Source organism: Pavona decussata, unplaced genomic scaffold (assembly GCF_977016875.1).
Source record: "Pavona decussata unplaced genomic scaffold, jaPavDecu1.1 SCAFFOLD_139, whole genome shotgun sequence".
Lineage (NCBI taxonomy): Eukaryota > Metazoa > Cnidaria > Anthozoa > Scleractinia > Agariciidae > Pavona > Pavona decussata.
The window spans coordinates 58,852-75,007 of record NW_028145552.1 but is presented as its reverse complement, the minus strand read 5'-3'; the positions used below and the strand labels follow the sequence as shown (position 1 = coordinate 75,007).

Here is a 16,156-nt window from a genome sequence, read left to right as displayed (position 1 = left end):
TTATATTTCTTACGTTCTGGGGTTATAAATCCTTACGCTCCGGGGTTGTATTTTTTACATTCGATGGTTGTAAATCCTTACGTTTGGGGGTTATAAATCCTTAAGTTTCTGGGGTTATAAAACGTTACGTTCGATGGTAGTATTTCTTACGTTCGGTTATTGTAAATCCTTACGTTCTTGGGATGTATTTCTTACGTTCGGGGGTTGTATTTTGTTACGTTTGGGGGTTATAAATCCTTATCTTCGGGGTTTTTAAATCCTTACGTTTGTGGGTTATAAATCCTTACGTTCGAGGTTGTATTTCTTACGTTTGGGAGTTATAAATCCTTACTTTCGGGGGTTCTAAATCCTTACGTTTGGGGGTTATAAATCCTTACGTTCGGGGGTTGTATTTCTTACTTTCGGGGGTTATATAGACGGGCAAATGAAGTGAAGATTTTGGTAGGTCGCCATTTCAATCACGAATGTTGCCTTTCGAAAGAGCATCCCAAAATTCTTGGTTGGGACACATTTTTGCAAGAAATTGGCGACCATACCAGAAATTCACGTTTTTGGCGGGACTACCGGTTGCACAAAACCTATCCCAAAGTAGGTTTTCTTGCATGCTGATTCCATTTTCAATGGATTTACTTGACTCTGACGAAGGCATAGTCAAATACTCACCCCTGTATGGACGGGGAAGCAAAGTGACGATTTTGGTAGGTCGCTATTTTCAATCACGAATTTTGCCGTTTGAAAGAGCGTCCCAAAAAACCTGGTTTGGACACATTTTTGTTAGAATTTGGCGACCTAACCAAAAGTGCAATTTTTTGGCGGGACTACCCTACCCCACTGAAAGGACGTTCTATGACTCTGGTCCCACGAGATATAGAGGCACAAAGCCTGTTTTCTTGCATGTTGATTCCATTTTCAATGTTTTTATCTTGACTCTGACGAAGGCAAAGTCAAATACTCACCCCTGTATGGACGGGAAAGCAAAGTGACGATTTTTGTAGGGCGGCATTTTCAATCACGAATTTTGCCGTTCGAAAGAGCGTCCAAAAAAACTTGATTGGTGAACAACTAGGTGAGACTGGAAACAACATACTTTAATCCCATGAGGCATTTTGAGCAAAAAAATCAACATGGCCGACCAAGTGAAGGCGAAAATCGCTCTCTGTGGTAGAAGATTTGTCCTCCATAAACACAGCTTCCACTCGGAAAAGAGGAGCGTATTCATCAAGGAAAGACAAAAGAAGTAATTGTCGAGATAGCCTAACCCTCGATGGGAAAAATACCAAGTATCGTAGAGTGCATATCGTAGCGAATCTGGAGTTAGCGAAAGGAACGTCAAACGTGGCCCTTATCAAGGAAAAGGAAGGGAACTGATCGCAGAACAGCAAGAAACTAGTGAATAATGTGAATTATGAGACATGAGACGCTTTCATAACCTTCATGCAACAGGATGTGGAACGATCGAGGAAGATCAGAACGAATGCAACACGTCAGACTTTTGCGTACGTGACAAGAATACTGATACAGCTGACTCGATCAAAACAAAACAGTAAGCGAGAGCGACGTTGATTATGATTCAGACTTTTGCAATGACTCTGATTTGGATGGATATTGCAGAGACAGTCGCAACTAGCCGCTTGGAGCCGTTTCACCTCCGTTGTATCAGCTTCCTCCATCTCGTTCACCATACGTATACACTGCTCCGATTGCTAAGCTTTAATTAAGACTGAACATTTGACAATGGATAATTTTTATATGCTATGCTCTTAAACACTGCTTAACTTATCAAGCTTTTCAAGATCTCCTCCGTTTGATTTCACTGCACTGTCCTCAGCCTGTATTGAAGGTGAAAGCCTTATTTGTTGCCATAGAGGACAAGATCGTTTACGAACCATGACTAAGTCTGTGAGAGCTGCAGTTTTCCGTTATTTCGGGAATCTGAAGTGGTGTGTCAGAATTGCATCAAAGAGGAAAACGGAGGAAAGACAAGGTATTCACAATTTATAGTCATGGCTATTCATTTTGATTTAGGGAGATTATCGTTTGTAAACAGTGTGATCCCAGTGATTGAATATACCATTATACAAACTTTGTTTATACGAGGTCTTTATGACTGCTATTCTATATTTTTACTGTTGCTTATGATAATTATCTACATTTTTTGCTAGTTTGAGACCAAGATTCCACTATGGGCTATTGCCCTTCTGCCATAAACTACAATGCTGGTCAAAACAATTGAGACATGTTCTAATGGTACTAATAAGTTGAATTTTATGACAATATACCCCCACCTCCAAATCACTCACCGTAATCAACATTGTGCTCCTCTGAAAAGTGCCCAGGTGGAAATCTTATTAAGATCTTAGTAAGATCTTATTAAGTTTCTTATCAAGATTCTTATTAAGAATCTTATTTAAGAATCTTACAAGAATCTTACAAGATCTTGTCACAAGATTCTTACAAGATCTTACAAGATTCTTACAAGATCTTGTAAGATCTTATAAGATTCTAACAATATCTTAAAACATTCTTACTTAGATCTTACAAGATTTTATAAGATTCTTACCAAGATCTTACAAGATTTCATAAGATTCTTACCAAGATCTTATAAGATGTCATAAGATTCTTGCCAAGATCTTACAAGATTTCATAAGATTCTTACAAGACTTTATAAGATTCTTACCAAGATCTTTCAAGATTCTTTCCAATATCTTGCAAGATTTCGATAAGATTTCTTCACATGTTTTTCTAAGATATTGTCAGGATCTTACCAATTAAAATTGTAGAAAGTCTTGGGAGATCCATAACCAGGATAAATTGAAGGGCCAAGATTTGATTTTGTTTTCCAAGCAAGCTGCAAAATAGGGAAAAACCTGAAGTGTATACTTAAATTTTCTTTTGGATTGCCCTGACATTTCTGACATTGACCTTTACTGGTTCATTAAAAATTAAACTAGAATCATGTGTTCCTGAGAGTTTGATCACAGCTTGCTTACAATACAAAATCTATAGGTACCTAGAAACTGACTTGAGGTGGATATGTTCATAGCACTAAGATTCAAAGGATGGGCCATGGTTAAACCATAACCAACAAGAAAAATCATGTGTGATAACCTTTTTATTGCTAAATCTTGGCTAATGTGAAATAAATTTATCACAACAATTTTCACAAGTTAACATGATGGAAACTTTCATTGACTACAATGCCATATACAGCTTTTTTAACAGGCATATATTCAAGTTCTTGTGATGCATGCTCACAAGATCAACAGCACTATAATTATTATTGTAATCCACAAGAGTGACAGAAACAAACCTTTACCAACAAAATGTTCTCTAGACTAGGATACAGTTCTACATGTAACTTTTTCTTCTATTTGCATCAATTAAAGAAGCACTAATAATAATCTATTTGACTTAATTAATCTGGCAGCTTTAAAGCCTTTCTAAACAATCCAGAGAATTATTATTTGCCAGTATTATTTTCTCAAGAAAGAAGCAACCTTAAAAACACTTGTACATTTGAATAAGAGCTTGGTTTCCACTGGTACAATAATATCCTTTAGTGTTAAAAAATAAACAAATAAATAAAAAATAAACATAAAACAAAAAACCCCAATAATTCCTTTCAGTTGCATGTTAAAAGCAAGAAAACATGAAAGCTTGAAATTATCCTGTATGGCCCCTGTGGAGAAAAAAAGAAAAATAATTAAAAACAAAAGAACAAGATATCATTTTTTATGCTATTTTCCTAATTTTTTTGCTAATTTCCTTGCTAAAAAAGCTACCAATTAGAACAATAATTATTTATTAACTAAGGTTAAGTGTATGCCTCCATTGGTCAAATCATCATGTACCGTTTGCCTCTGAGCAAATGCTGACAGCAGCCTTCTATTGGCATCAAAATGTTGAAACACTGTTTGTTAGAAGTGTCTCCCTACCTCCTCCTCCTAAGTAAAGTACAATGGAAGCAATGATGACCTGCACGCCAATTTGCCCAAACAACATTGACCAAGAGGAAAGGGGAGCAGCGTTTCAACAACTATTGAGAGTTTATACTGTTTGCGAGCAGAGCCTTTCAACTTTTCAGCCAAAAGAATGGCACCAATATACAAGAGATACTCAGTGAAGCAACTAAAAACAATAATTATTTGTTTTACAAATGTTGGGAATGGAATGTAGCTGGATTAAGCCACAACCCACTGAAGAGCAGGATTACATCATCATTGTGTGAACCGCACGAGAATGCCAGAATCTTGTTTAAAATAGCGAAATGTGATATGTATTAACATTAACAGTTATATTTACAGTGTATGTGTCCGATATATTTGTACGTAATTAATGACCCGCCTAATTCAGTTTATACTGCAAAAAGGTTGAATAAACGATCATCATTATTATTATTATTATTATTATTATTATTATTATTATTATTATTATAAGTTTATTTTGCGAGGATTTCTCTAAGCCAATTGCCCATTTACATTTCTTTTATGCTTACAAAACTCCAGAGTTTAGGCTGAACCATTTACAATGTGCTAAATATTACTATTCCTAATGCAGGTTTGACTAGTTCATAAAAGCCTGATTTATAAGAAAAAAATGATTGCATTGATCAAGAGGATTGTTACTTAGTGTTCCCTTTATAATTTATTGCTTGCTGTTTTCAACTATGATATCAAGTACTGATCAAATACTGCCATTATGTAAGTTACAAAATTTTATTTAGTATTATTGTTCCAGAGTAGAATTAGCAGAAGTCACTTATTCACAACAAAATTAAATCAGTTAAAATAGATTCTAGCAGTCATAATTATAAGTGACTTTATTGAGCAGGATTTCTTGAGTTGACTCTGAAGTTGCAGTCTTGAGTCTCAACCTTGACAACAAAATGGGGATAGGAGTTGAAAATCTACAGTGAAACAGAAAATTGTGCACTTTAAGTCAGTTCTTCTAAGTGATCACAGTGACCACTAAGCTGCCATTAACTTTAATTTAGACAATGTTGCAGTGAGCTTCTCACCCATAACAATCTTGTTAGTTCCTGATGTGAGTAAAATAAGTCATACACTCCACGAAGATCATAAACTGATCTTCAAGCCAAATCAAGATCGATCACTCAAGTCTTCAGCTTATACCATTTCTGTCATGATATCAACCCGGCCACAAATTACTCCGTAAAAACGTTTGCAAAGGCTTCATATAAAAACTAAATAGGGAATGACCACCTCAACAATCTTCAAGAAGCAGCATGCATATGTAAATGTCTGTAATTCGCGTGGACGATCACCACACATTTTCAAGCAGTCTTTCACAAAATAATTGGTAACGAAACTTACCTCTTTCTAAAAAGTGGTTGTCCAGTGTCAGTTTGCTGCTTGAAGCCATCATTTTTTTTAGCCTAACAGAGGCAAAATCCAGAGGAAATTTGTGCTGTATACTTGAATCCCGCCTAAAATCTAACATGAAACGGTCTTTCCTCCGAGCCTGCAGTGGCATATCTGCTGACCAAAATGGTGCCCAGTCTTCCCAGTCTGAATGAAATCCAAGATGGCTGCCGGTGTTGCTGTGATTCCACGCTTTTCCACGTTTTCTTGCTCATTTTAAAAGCTAGCATTGGGCATGAAAATCGTAGAAATTATGATTTAAAGCATTTTTGTTCTTTCTGGCATTAAATGGAGTTGAGATTCATTAATGCAGGTTTGTAAGTAATAATGTTTTCACAAATGAGTTTCAGTGTAGGACTGTGCATTTAGTTTTTTTTATGCAAATACAATCTGTAAACTGCAAACTGTAAGTCTTAACAGTCACATCTTTTAAGCCTTTGTTTAGAAACATACATGTCTACATAGCGTTTATCAACTTAGAACACTGAAGAAAACAGTATTAAGATGTACAAGGTGTCACAACAAACAACTAAATTTCAAAGAAAGTAAAGGGATTATCACAGTCAGTGTGAGAGTCTTGCTGGCATGTTTATTCTTAGATCCTGTCAAGATTCTTGTAAGATATTATGAGATCTTAATAAAAAATTGAACCAAAGAAGATTTTGTTTTTGTTTTACAAGATCTTCATAAGAACTGTTTTTAAAAGATCTTAATTCTTTATCTATGCTAAGATCTTACAAAGATAATATTATTGTAAGGTGGTAAGATCTTAATCAGAATGGTTGTAAGATCTTGGTACAAATTTCGATTAAGATCTTATTAAGAAAACATTAGGAAATAGGTAAGATCTTATCAAAATTTGTTTATGATCTTACTTTACTTTATAGTAAGATCTTAACAAGATTCTTGTAAGTTAATTCTTAAGATCTTAACAAGATTGCTAATAAGATCTTGTCACAAATTTTGATGAGATCTTAATAAGAAACTATTAAGAAATGGATAAGATCTTATTAAAAGCTGTTTAAGATCTTATTGATTGTTAGGTTGAGGATTTTATCAAGATTCTTACAAGTATCTTACAAGAATTTAGTAAGATCTTGTAAGATCTTATAAGATCTTAAAATGCTGAAGATTGTATAGTTTGTATTAAGATTTTATTAAGAAGAGTTGTAAGATCTTATTAAGATATGAAATCTTAACAAGATGTTATTAAGATCTTAGTGTTATTTTCATTCTTATAAGATTCTTACAAGATCTTGTAAGATCTTACAAGATCTTAATAAGATTTCCACCTGGGTGTTGTGCAAGGTTTAATGGAACCTATAACAAAATAGCAATTGCATGAACTGATGCCACCATCCTTTGTTAAATTAATTGATTTTGATAAAAAATAGCTGCAAGTGCTAACTAAGTTAGCACTTGCAGTTAATTGTTTATCATGTGGCATCCTTAGCTTGGAGACCCAGGGCCAGTCAGTCGGGTTGCGGGTGAAATGGCACGACAAAAGTTTTCAAGAACGCCGTGTTCTTGACACCTTTCATTGCACCATTTCGTCTGCCCCTGACTGACTGGCCCTGTGTCTCTGATGATGACCATGTGGTGTATTGTCAACCAAACAGAATGTCTGTTTTCTTATCAAGGTTGAGGTATCAGGGCTCCAGGGAGGACAAAAAGTTGAAAAGGAGAAAGTGTTTCTTCATGTCAGTCCCTATTGAAGACCAGCTCAAAACTATTATTTTTTAAAAGTATCACTGTTAAGTAATTTTGTATTTGCAACCAACTAACATCACCCACAGTTCTAAATTCTGTCAGGTTGAAATATTCCAATAATTTAGTTGTCCAATATAAATGACACTTATCCACACTACCTGTAAGTATCTCTTAGTGTCATTGTCTTTTGTGGATTGAGAGGTGTTTGTATTGGTTTATTACAGGTATGTCTTTACTGTTTGTACATCTATAATGCAGGTTTCCATTCTTGCCTTGTAACAAATACCGACAGGGAAGTGCAACCCTTGGCTGCACTTTACCCCACAGTAAGGCTTAGCCCTTGGAGCCAGGTCTGGAAAAAATATCCATTCCAGGGTGTTGATCCTCGGTCCTCCCTGATCTGTACTCCACTCAGGATTGCCCCCCTCCTGATTCAGGACTGACCCTACTGGAGACTGATCAGGACCTCTGATCTGTCCCAGGTGGCTACCCCAGGTACCACCTGATCTTGTCTCCTGCCAGGAGAGCTCCACACCTGGTTTCCCTTATCCTTAGATTAGTGTACTTCCCTGTCACCCATATTTTGTCCATTAATTCTGCATTACGTTCTTTATGTGGAAATAGCTGCTAAGAGCTCACAATAGTTATTCTGGAGTTCATTAATAATTAAGCAAATTCTGGTATCTGACAAGATATAGGAAAACAAGTAAAGTACAAACCAATACTTAATCATGCATTAATGGGTCACAATTCAAGTTACTTTTTTCCGGAGCAGAGAATTGTGCAAACATGGCATTAAACCTGTATGCATGGAAATGCAAATCTGTAGAAAAGAGCCTCTAGATAGTTTCTAAATGTAGCCTTCATTTGGTGATCACAATGAGAAAACTTTTATGTCATATTTGCATTGATTTCACAACTTGGCTCATAAGAGTCCTGATTAAACAAGCAAACTAAACGTATTAATTGCATATTTTTTTGGCACTCCTGAAGTCAGTTACTGTGCATGTATGTATAATTATTTTGATTTGTCACAGAGGAGGAAGTGTGGAATCATGTGGTGAACAAGTTGACAAGGCAACACCCTTCCAAAAATATATGTGACACTGTTGATAGATCATCTTACAGGGAACACTGTAAACGTGGATGATTTCTACATAACCTCAACAATTTCAGTTTGATATTCAACACTGATGGGATTCCAGTACCCAAAGTTCTGGTGTTGGAGTATGGCCAATTTATTTGGCAATTAATGAACTGCCTAAAAGTCAGAGGTATTTAATTCTATTTTAGAAATAGTAATAAAACAAATCTTAGGTGGTTGTTTTTCTTACTCAATATAAATAATTGACAAATTATTTGTCGTGTCAGCAGAATTCACTAGGCCATTTCTGAGCTGCCTTGAGCTTGTTGTTACAATGGGGCTATAAGTGCAAAGCCTTTCATATGAAAATTAGTTTTGTTTGCATGTGAATGACAACAAATTTTCACAATAAAAACTTTACACTTAGCCTGGCTTTCATAATGAGGTTCAAAGCAACTCGCAAATGGCCTATTGAGTCTTTAATTATTAAGTAATGATTGAGATGTTGGTATTTTTTTTCTTTTATGGCATGGATTTATTTTCAGGACAAATGCTTACAGTTTTTAAATTCTTTGCGACCTTTTAGTCAGGTTCTCAAAAAAGAACTTAGTTGTTTAGGGAAAGGGAAGGCACAACCTGCAATGATCACATTTATAACTCCTTTTTTAGTGTCTGTGCAGTCACTAAGAAAAAAAAAAGGGTGACTGTGTTATTATTTTAATAGTTACAAATAATATTATTCCCAAAAAGAAAAAACCCTCTTTATTTGTGTAAGTTTTTGCCCTTTATCATCTAAATCTTTTCTATTTTGAAAGGACTTGCTGTGAGTATGCCATCAGGAATGGTTGTGCATTCCAAAGGAGCTGTATGGGTTAGCAGTATGGATTTACAGGCTATTAAGCTAGAAACATCAATAATTATGCATCAGCAGAATGATGAATGTGGATGCAGCACTTGTGAGGCAAGAGGCCAGCATGTATGATCTGGAAAAGGGCGGGCTAGACATTATCCATACCATCCAAATGGGAAAGAAACAACTCATCAGAGTATCATGGAAAATGCAGGTCATTACAGAAAGGTGTGTGCTATGTACTTTACATAACTTTTTTACTGGCCATGTAGTTTGTTTTAAGTAGAAACTGATTGTCTAAGTAGTTAATAACAAGAAATGATTAAAACAGACAGCTTTGGATAACTTTTGTTGACCAAATATAAGACTCGTCAAGGAGAGGGTAAAATGCAACATATAACTTCAAAACAAACAAGGACCATCAAAATTAAAAACATGAAATGAATTAATGTATTGCCTTTGAAAAAGCATGACACTCAGGGTTTTGAGTCAACCTTTAAACTTTGCCTAAAAATAATTTAAAGAAAACTGGAAAAAATCAACATTTAAATTTGCTTTTACATTCAGTGCTGGAAATTTGAGATACAGTCTTATGGAGTAAGAAAAAGTAGATCTCACTTTTTTTCTCAGAATTATAACAACATGTCTTGGATTGATGATTATTTGAAAATTATATTCCAAACTGCATTACAGTTCACTAGCTTATAATAATAATAATAATAATAATAATAATAATAATAATAATAATAATAATAATAATAATAATAATAATAATAATGGTTTATTAACAGATCCACTGGGTGGCTCTTCCCTGTTAAAATACAACAATTACAATTACAAAATAAATCAAATTAAATTAAATTAAGTTATTTACAAATTATAAAGCAGAAACAGGAATTGACGGAAAACAATTACAGTAAAAAACTAACTAATGGCTTTGTACTCTGTTTCTTAAAAAATTCCTTGAGGGTCTTAAAAAGGTTCTGTAATCTTTACAGTTTCTAATAGTTTCTGGTAGATTGTTAAATAGTTTCGACGCATTATCTTGGAGAGTGCCATTTTCGGTCGGGACCACTAATCTAATTGAATTGCTTGAGCGCAGTTCCTTGGGGCATTCCTGTTTTATTATTCTACGATAATCTGGCCAGGTCTCGGCGTTATGCAAAGCTTTATTTATTTAATGGTTTGTCCCCCTTTTTACACCTAGATCTCTAAAGTAGATTCAAGACTGCCAAAAATGCGAAAACCTGATTTCATCAGGCTTTCGCCTCGAAGCCTGAAGTCAAATCGAGGTCACGTGAAAGGTAATATTATTATAACCCAACTTTTTGTGAAACATTATTATCTCATTAATTTATACTTTCATTTTGAGAGAACCAACCCCATTTAGAAACCACCTTGGTACTATAATTTGACAGCCCTACTATTTAATTCTAATAATGGCCTACACATGTATGTTAAGTAGTCAGCAACCAACTCTGTGACAAAAATGAAGTCCTGGGCGCTAATCAAGGTTTGATAATGACTACAATGGACAAGATATGTAAAAGGCTATCTTGAATTGAATGATAGTATACTGTGCGTTTTCCTGTCTAGCTGGCAGGCTGGCTCAAATGACAGTCTGATCCACTATTTTTTTTTTGGTCTCAAACAACATCTCAGTCATGTCAATTACTAAAAACCGTACAGTTAATTTAATGTTTATGCCAGTTTACAGTAAGGTACTACACTGTCATGACTAATTTGATCAGACAATTTGTGATGTAAATAGGTTCTAATTAAATAAATTACTTTCTCGCATTTTGGATACAGCATCTGAATTGTTAAGTTCGCTTTTGTTTTATGCCTTGCCCTACCTTGAGCCAGTATATATTTAGAGCACTTTGCCTTGCCGGTGGAAGGCATACACATTCTTCTTGGGGATTCAATTTCAGAAAGTGATTTGGTGAAAGCGGAGTAGTGCTTGACCTTTTTTTTTTTTTGGCCAGTATGAACCTTTGTATGGTAAGCTACTAACAATAATTATTTGTAATGGTTATACCTCATGAGCTTTAAACAGTGTATCCAAAGAAAGACCTTGTTGCCAACATGACCCCTTTTTGTATTCAGGGCAAGTAATTACGATTTTTAAGATACAGGTCTGTATTTCAAAATACTGTTAATTCAGGCAAAATCCCCGTTACATAAAGTAATTATGACTTCACAAGGAAAAATGTAAAATAATTTTATTTTTTTATTCTAGGTGGAGGCAGCTGCAGAATCAAACATCACAACTTTATGCACCTTAAGCTTGCAAAGTGTATGAAATGCTGGGGACCATTGTGGTCTTGTTTTGGTTTTGAAGGGATGAATGGAAGCTTGACAAAGTTCATCCATGCATATGGGACAGGGATGATTGGAAAACAGATATCTTTATTTAAAAACAATACTAATAATTTGACCTGTGGTTCCTTTTTGAGACTTCAGAAACATGTCTTGGATTGATGTTCCCTGTGACTAGGGGATATGGGACTCACCCTTCTGGAGACTGATCAGGACCTCTGATCTGTCCAAGGTGGCTAGTCCCCCGGTACCACCTGATCTTGTCTCCTGCCAGGAGAGCTCCACACCTGGTTTCCCTTATCCCTAGATTAGTGTACTTCCCTCGCACCCATATTTTGTCCATTACTTCTGCATTGTGTTCTTTAAGTAGAAAAAGCTGCTAAGAGCTCACAATTCTGGAGTTCATTAACATAAGCAAACTCTGGTATCTGACAAAATATAGGAAAACAAGTAAATTGAACAAACCACTACACTTAATCATGCATTTATGGATCACAATTCAAGTTACTATTTCCTGGTGCAAATATGGCATTAAACCTGTATGGAAAATCAAATCTGTAGAAAAGAGCCGCTACATAGTTTCTTAATGTAGCCTTCATTTTTTGATCATGGTGAGAAAACTTTTATGCCATATTTGCATTCGCAACTTGGCTCATGAAAGGCAAGGCAACAACACCCTTCCAAAATATGTGACATTATTGATGGATCATCTTACAGGGAACACTGCCTTGAACCTGGATGATTTCTACACAACCCCAACAATTTCAGTCTGATATTCAACACTGATGGGATTCCAATATTCAAAAGTTTTGTTGTTGGAGTATATGGCCAATCAGTTTATCTGGCAGTTAATGAACTGCCTAAAAGTCAGGGGTAATTAATTTATTTTGAAAATAATAATAAATCTTGGATTGTTTTTCTTACTTAATATCACTATTTGACAAATTATTTGTTATGTCAGCAGAATTCCGTAGGCCATTTCTGAGCTGCCTTGAACTTGTCATTAAAATGGGGCTAAGTGCAAAGCCTTTCATAGGAAAATTAGTTTTGTTTGCATGTGAATGACAACAAATTTTCACAATAAAATCTTAACGCTAAGCCTTGCTTTCATAATGAGGTTCAAAGCAACTCGCAAATGGCCTATTGGGTCTTTAATTATTTAGTACTGATTCAGATGTTGGTTTTTTTTCTTTTATGCCAAAATATTGGATTTATTTTCAGGACAAATGCTTACATTTTTTAAATTCTTTGTGCACTTTTTGTCAGGTTCTCAAAAAAGAACTTAATTGTTTGGGGGCAAGGGAAGGCAAAACCTGCAATGAGCACATTTCTAACACCTTTTTTGGTGTCTGCGCAGTAACTATGAAAACAAAGGTGAGTGTTATTATTATTTATTGTCATAAATAATGCCATTTTGTGAAGTAAAAACTCACAGGTCTGGTTGTTTGAAGGCGAGATCCAATTCAACTAAAGACTGTCAGATTTCACAGTACTATATAAGCAGATTATGAAGATTATGTAATTTAAATGTAGTTATGTTTTCTTTTCTTTTTTAAAGAGCATTCATAGTGACTTTTTCCATAACAATCTGTGGAATTGGAGGCAAGCTAACAACAATTATCCCAACTGCAAAGTTGAAAGAAGCTTTCAAGAAGTCAGGAGTTTCACTGGACATCTGTGTGCCAGTTGAAACGTTTCAAAGGGCAGTGATGGCTAACATGGAATTTTGCAGTAGGGAGTACACAAGGATAGCAAAACAACACTGCAGTGTGGTCTACTTTGCCAACAAGTTTGGAATAATTCAGTACTTTTGTGCCACTGCAACAAGTGGGGTATGCATGAGTAATAATAATAATAATAATAATAATAATAATAATAATAATAATAATAATAATAATAATAATAATAATAATAATAATAATAATAATTAAAAAAAAAATTAACGGAATGATAACTTTATTATTTACAAGAATAAAATCTACTAGATACAGTTTGATTCTATTAAAACCTGAGGGATTTTAGAGTTTGCCGTCATAAATACAGTATATGTAATAATAATAATAATGATAATAATAATAATAATAATAATAATAATAATAATTATTATTATTTTTTTCTTTTTTTTTTAAATAATTAAACTTTATTGAAATATTCGGAGCAAAATCGATATATTTACAATTTAAAACTATTAATTAAAAACTATTAAAAACCTATTTACAATTCATGCATCATCACTAAAATATATATTTGGAAGTTAAAATACGGTCCAGCTAAAATTGCGAAAATAAAGAAAAGAAAAGATAAAAAAAAACTGAGAAATTCGTTCTCATCCTAAAATCTAGCCAGGTTTTTATCGATTTCAAAGTCGGTATCTGCAATCTTCAGCGGTGCTCTTCGCGTACAACGTGAGCCTCTCAAGCATTGCAGCGCAGATCTCAGGAGGGCAAATGAGACTTTGGCGCAAATCCATGACAATAATAATAATAATAATAATAATAATAATAATAATAATAATAATTTTTTTAATAAAAATATGAGAACTCTTTATTAACATATTTCAAGCAAATTGCTATTCACAAGTTAAAAGTAGAAAAATAACTATTAAAAAGTAAAATTAATTAAAAATAATAAATCTTTATTAAGGTGGCTGAACACAGTTTGCGTGCGTTTTCTGTAAGTGATGCTATTAAGCGCGTGCTAGGGTTGTGGTACGCAAATACGGTGGTCGATAAAGCGATCCCTCAATTTCACATGAAATGGATAATAAAGTTAAGTTTTGATCCTAAATAACTAACTTTCTCGTTTCTGGACTCTTTTTCTTTTCTTTCCGAGAAAAAAAAAAAAACATTCACCAAGACCTTTCGCATGCTTTCCATCTTTGCCATGAACCCAAATAAAACCATGCATGCACATTTGACCAAAAAATTGCGACTGGTTGTTTTCGTGGAAATGTTTTCTAAGGAACTGCTCATAATAATTCCCTGAAATTTGGCATAAAAATAGTTCCCTATAAGCGTAACTCGCCTACAAAGAGAAACCTTAATCTAACAGAGGGTATCTTTACAAAACATTAAAATGCAAAATCAATATTTGCAGGAGATCTCTCAGTCAAAATAACATGAAAATAGTGCAACTGTGTCAGTGTTTTGTGAGTTGTGCTGGATACAAAAAATGGGAAAAATCTAATAGGTACATTTTCTAAAAATAAAGGAAACCTACTATTTATGGGCGTTTAATAGTTAGCTGCGTTGCCATGGAAACGGTACTTAGCTCAACAAGACGTACGAAAATACATTTTTTCTTAGTTGGTCTTACACCATACCAATTTTGGGTGTCCAGAAATTCATAGTTTCCAAATAACGTCTTCTGACACCTGGACACTAAAAAAAATGTATTCGGCCACCTTAACATATTCCAAGCTATTTACAAGTAAAGGAAAAAACAAAAGTCATAAACTTACAAAAAGCTATTCTCGTTTGTAATAAAAAGTCATATTATTATTATTATTATTATTGTTGTTATTATTATTAAACTTCTGGATGCCCAGATATCTTAAACAATGATTGGGCGGCCAGCCGTAGCCAATCAATGCAACGTCCAAAGTCCTTACAATTAAAATCCTAACTCCTATTCATAGAGATCCTTGTAATTAAATTCTAAAACTATTTACTATCCATAAAATCCTCAATATAAATACTAAAACTTCTGTTCCTCGCGATGGAGACACACAATGATGGTGTGCACTTGTGAATTGTTTTTTTAAGGATGTTTTTAATTTTTTTATCCATAATATTCGCTTGAGATTTACCATACTATTTACAAGGCTAAAAAGTTAAGAAGATATTAAAACCAAAACAATTTCGACTAATCAAGTCATCCTCAGGGCAAAAAGACGGTCCGCTACATGCATATTTTATATCCTTTAGGTGATTCCTGATGGGAACAGTTTTGCTATGAAGAATGGACTTGTTTGTTCAGACTGGGGCTCCATTGTTGGATCATTAAGCCTTCAATGATCCTGCGCTTGTGAAAAGTTTGGGCTGTACATTTGGAACTAAAAGAATGGGTCGGATTCTCCAGTAGGTGACGGACAGGTTCAGAGTCATTAAAGGAGTTTGAATGTTCATCAATTCGCACCTCCACATTTCTCCTGGTTTCCCTGATGTAATCAACACTGCAAGAACAGTCACTTTTATAGACCACATGTGGTCTGTGATCTGTGAGTGTTTTTGTCCTCAAGGTTGAAAAGACTTTTGATTTGTCTTTTTTTCCAGGGGACGATGAAAATGTGTTGAAACCGGTGAAATTGTTCGGCTTAGAGATAAAAGTTTTGCTAAGTTTTTCATTTCTTTGACAGTAAGGGAGCTTGATGAAAATCGTCTTACGCTCTTCAAGAAGAAAACTCAGGATAAGATTGTCATCTTCGGGTGGACTTGTAGAAAACTGTTCACTGTGTAAGAAATAAAACGCTTGGGGTATCCCGCATTGAGAAACTGCCTCTGGAAAAGATCAAACCGACCTGTAACCAACCCGCTTTCCTGTATGGGACAACCAAGACTCACAAATTCAACAATCCTGGTGAAATCACTAAAGAAAATCTCAAACTCCGTCTGATAGTCAGCACTTGCGACCCTTTTAGGGACCGTACATAAATTAGAGGGGGGGGGGGGGGGGGGGGAGGGCTGGTGCATTTTTATTTTGGCCTACCAGTTTTGGGGAGACCCTCCCCATTCCAGGTGCAGAAAAAATGTTGACCCTCCAAAATAGTTTGCATAAGTTATCATGACCCCCCCCCACCCACCCCTCCTG

General features: G+C 34.9%; 1 protein-coding gene across 3 annotated transcripts; it reads left to right on the top strand.

Moving 5' to 3' along the window:
* The first annotated feature begins 1,089 nt into the window (after positions 1–1,089).
* On the top strand, positions 1,090–15,954 carry LOC146467046 (uncharacterized). 3 transcript variants are annotated; one of them, XM_085126407.1, is made up of 8 exons: positions 1,090–1,984; positions 8,129–8,365; positions 8,991–9,253; positions 10,233–10,329; positions 12,065–12,220; positions 12,614–12,721; positions 12,906–13,179; positions 15,274–15,954. In XM_085126407.1, the coding sequence occupies exons 3-5, from the start codon at positions 9,227–9,229 to the stop codon at positions 12,118–12,120; spliced, it is 180 nt and encodes a 59-aa protein (XP_084982533.1). In that variant the 5' UTR covers positions 1,090–1,984; positions 8,129–8,365; positions 8,991–9,226; the 3' UTR covers positions 12,121–12,220; positions 12,614–12,721; positions 12,906–13,179; positions 15,274–15,954. The 3 variants fall into 3 exon arrangements, with proteins under 3 accessions (XP_084982533.1, XP_084982531.1, XP_084982532.1); XM_085126405.1 differs by having other exon boundaries at positions 1,106–1,984; positions 11,268–12,220; XM_085126406.1 differs by lacking the exon at positions 1,090–1,984 and adding an exon at positions 7,022–7,081 and having other exon boundaries at positions 11,268–12,220.
* Positions 15,955–16,156: the final 202 nt, after the last annotated feature.

Coding starts and splice junctions, on each gene's coding strand:
- LOC146467046 (XM_085126405.1), top strand. CDS start 9,227: ATGGAAAATGCAGGTCATTACAGAAAG. Junction 9,254..10,232: donor ATGCAGGTCATTACAGAAAG/GTGTGTGCTATG, acceptor TTTTACACCTAG/ATCTCTAAAGTAGATTCAAG. Junction 10,330..11,267: donor AAATCGAGGTCACGTGAAAG/GTAATATTATTA, acceptor TTTTTATTCTAG/GTGGAGGCAGCTGCAGAATC.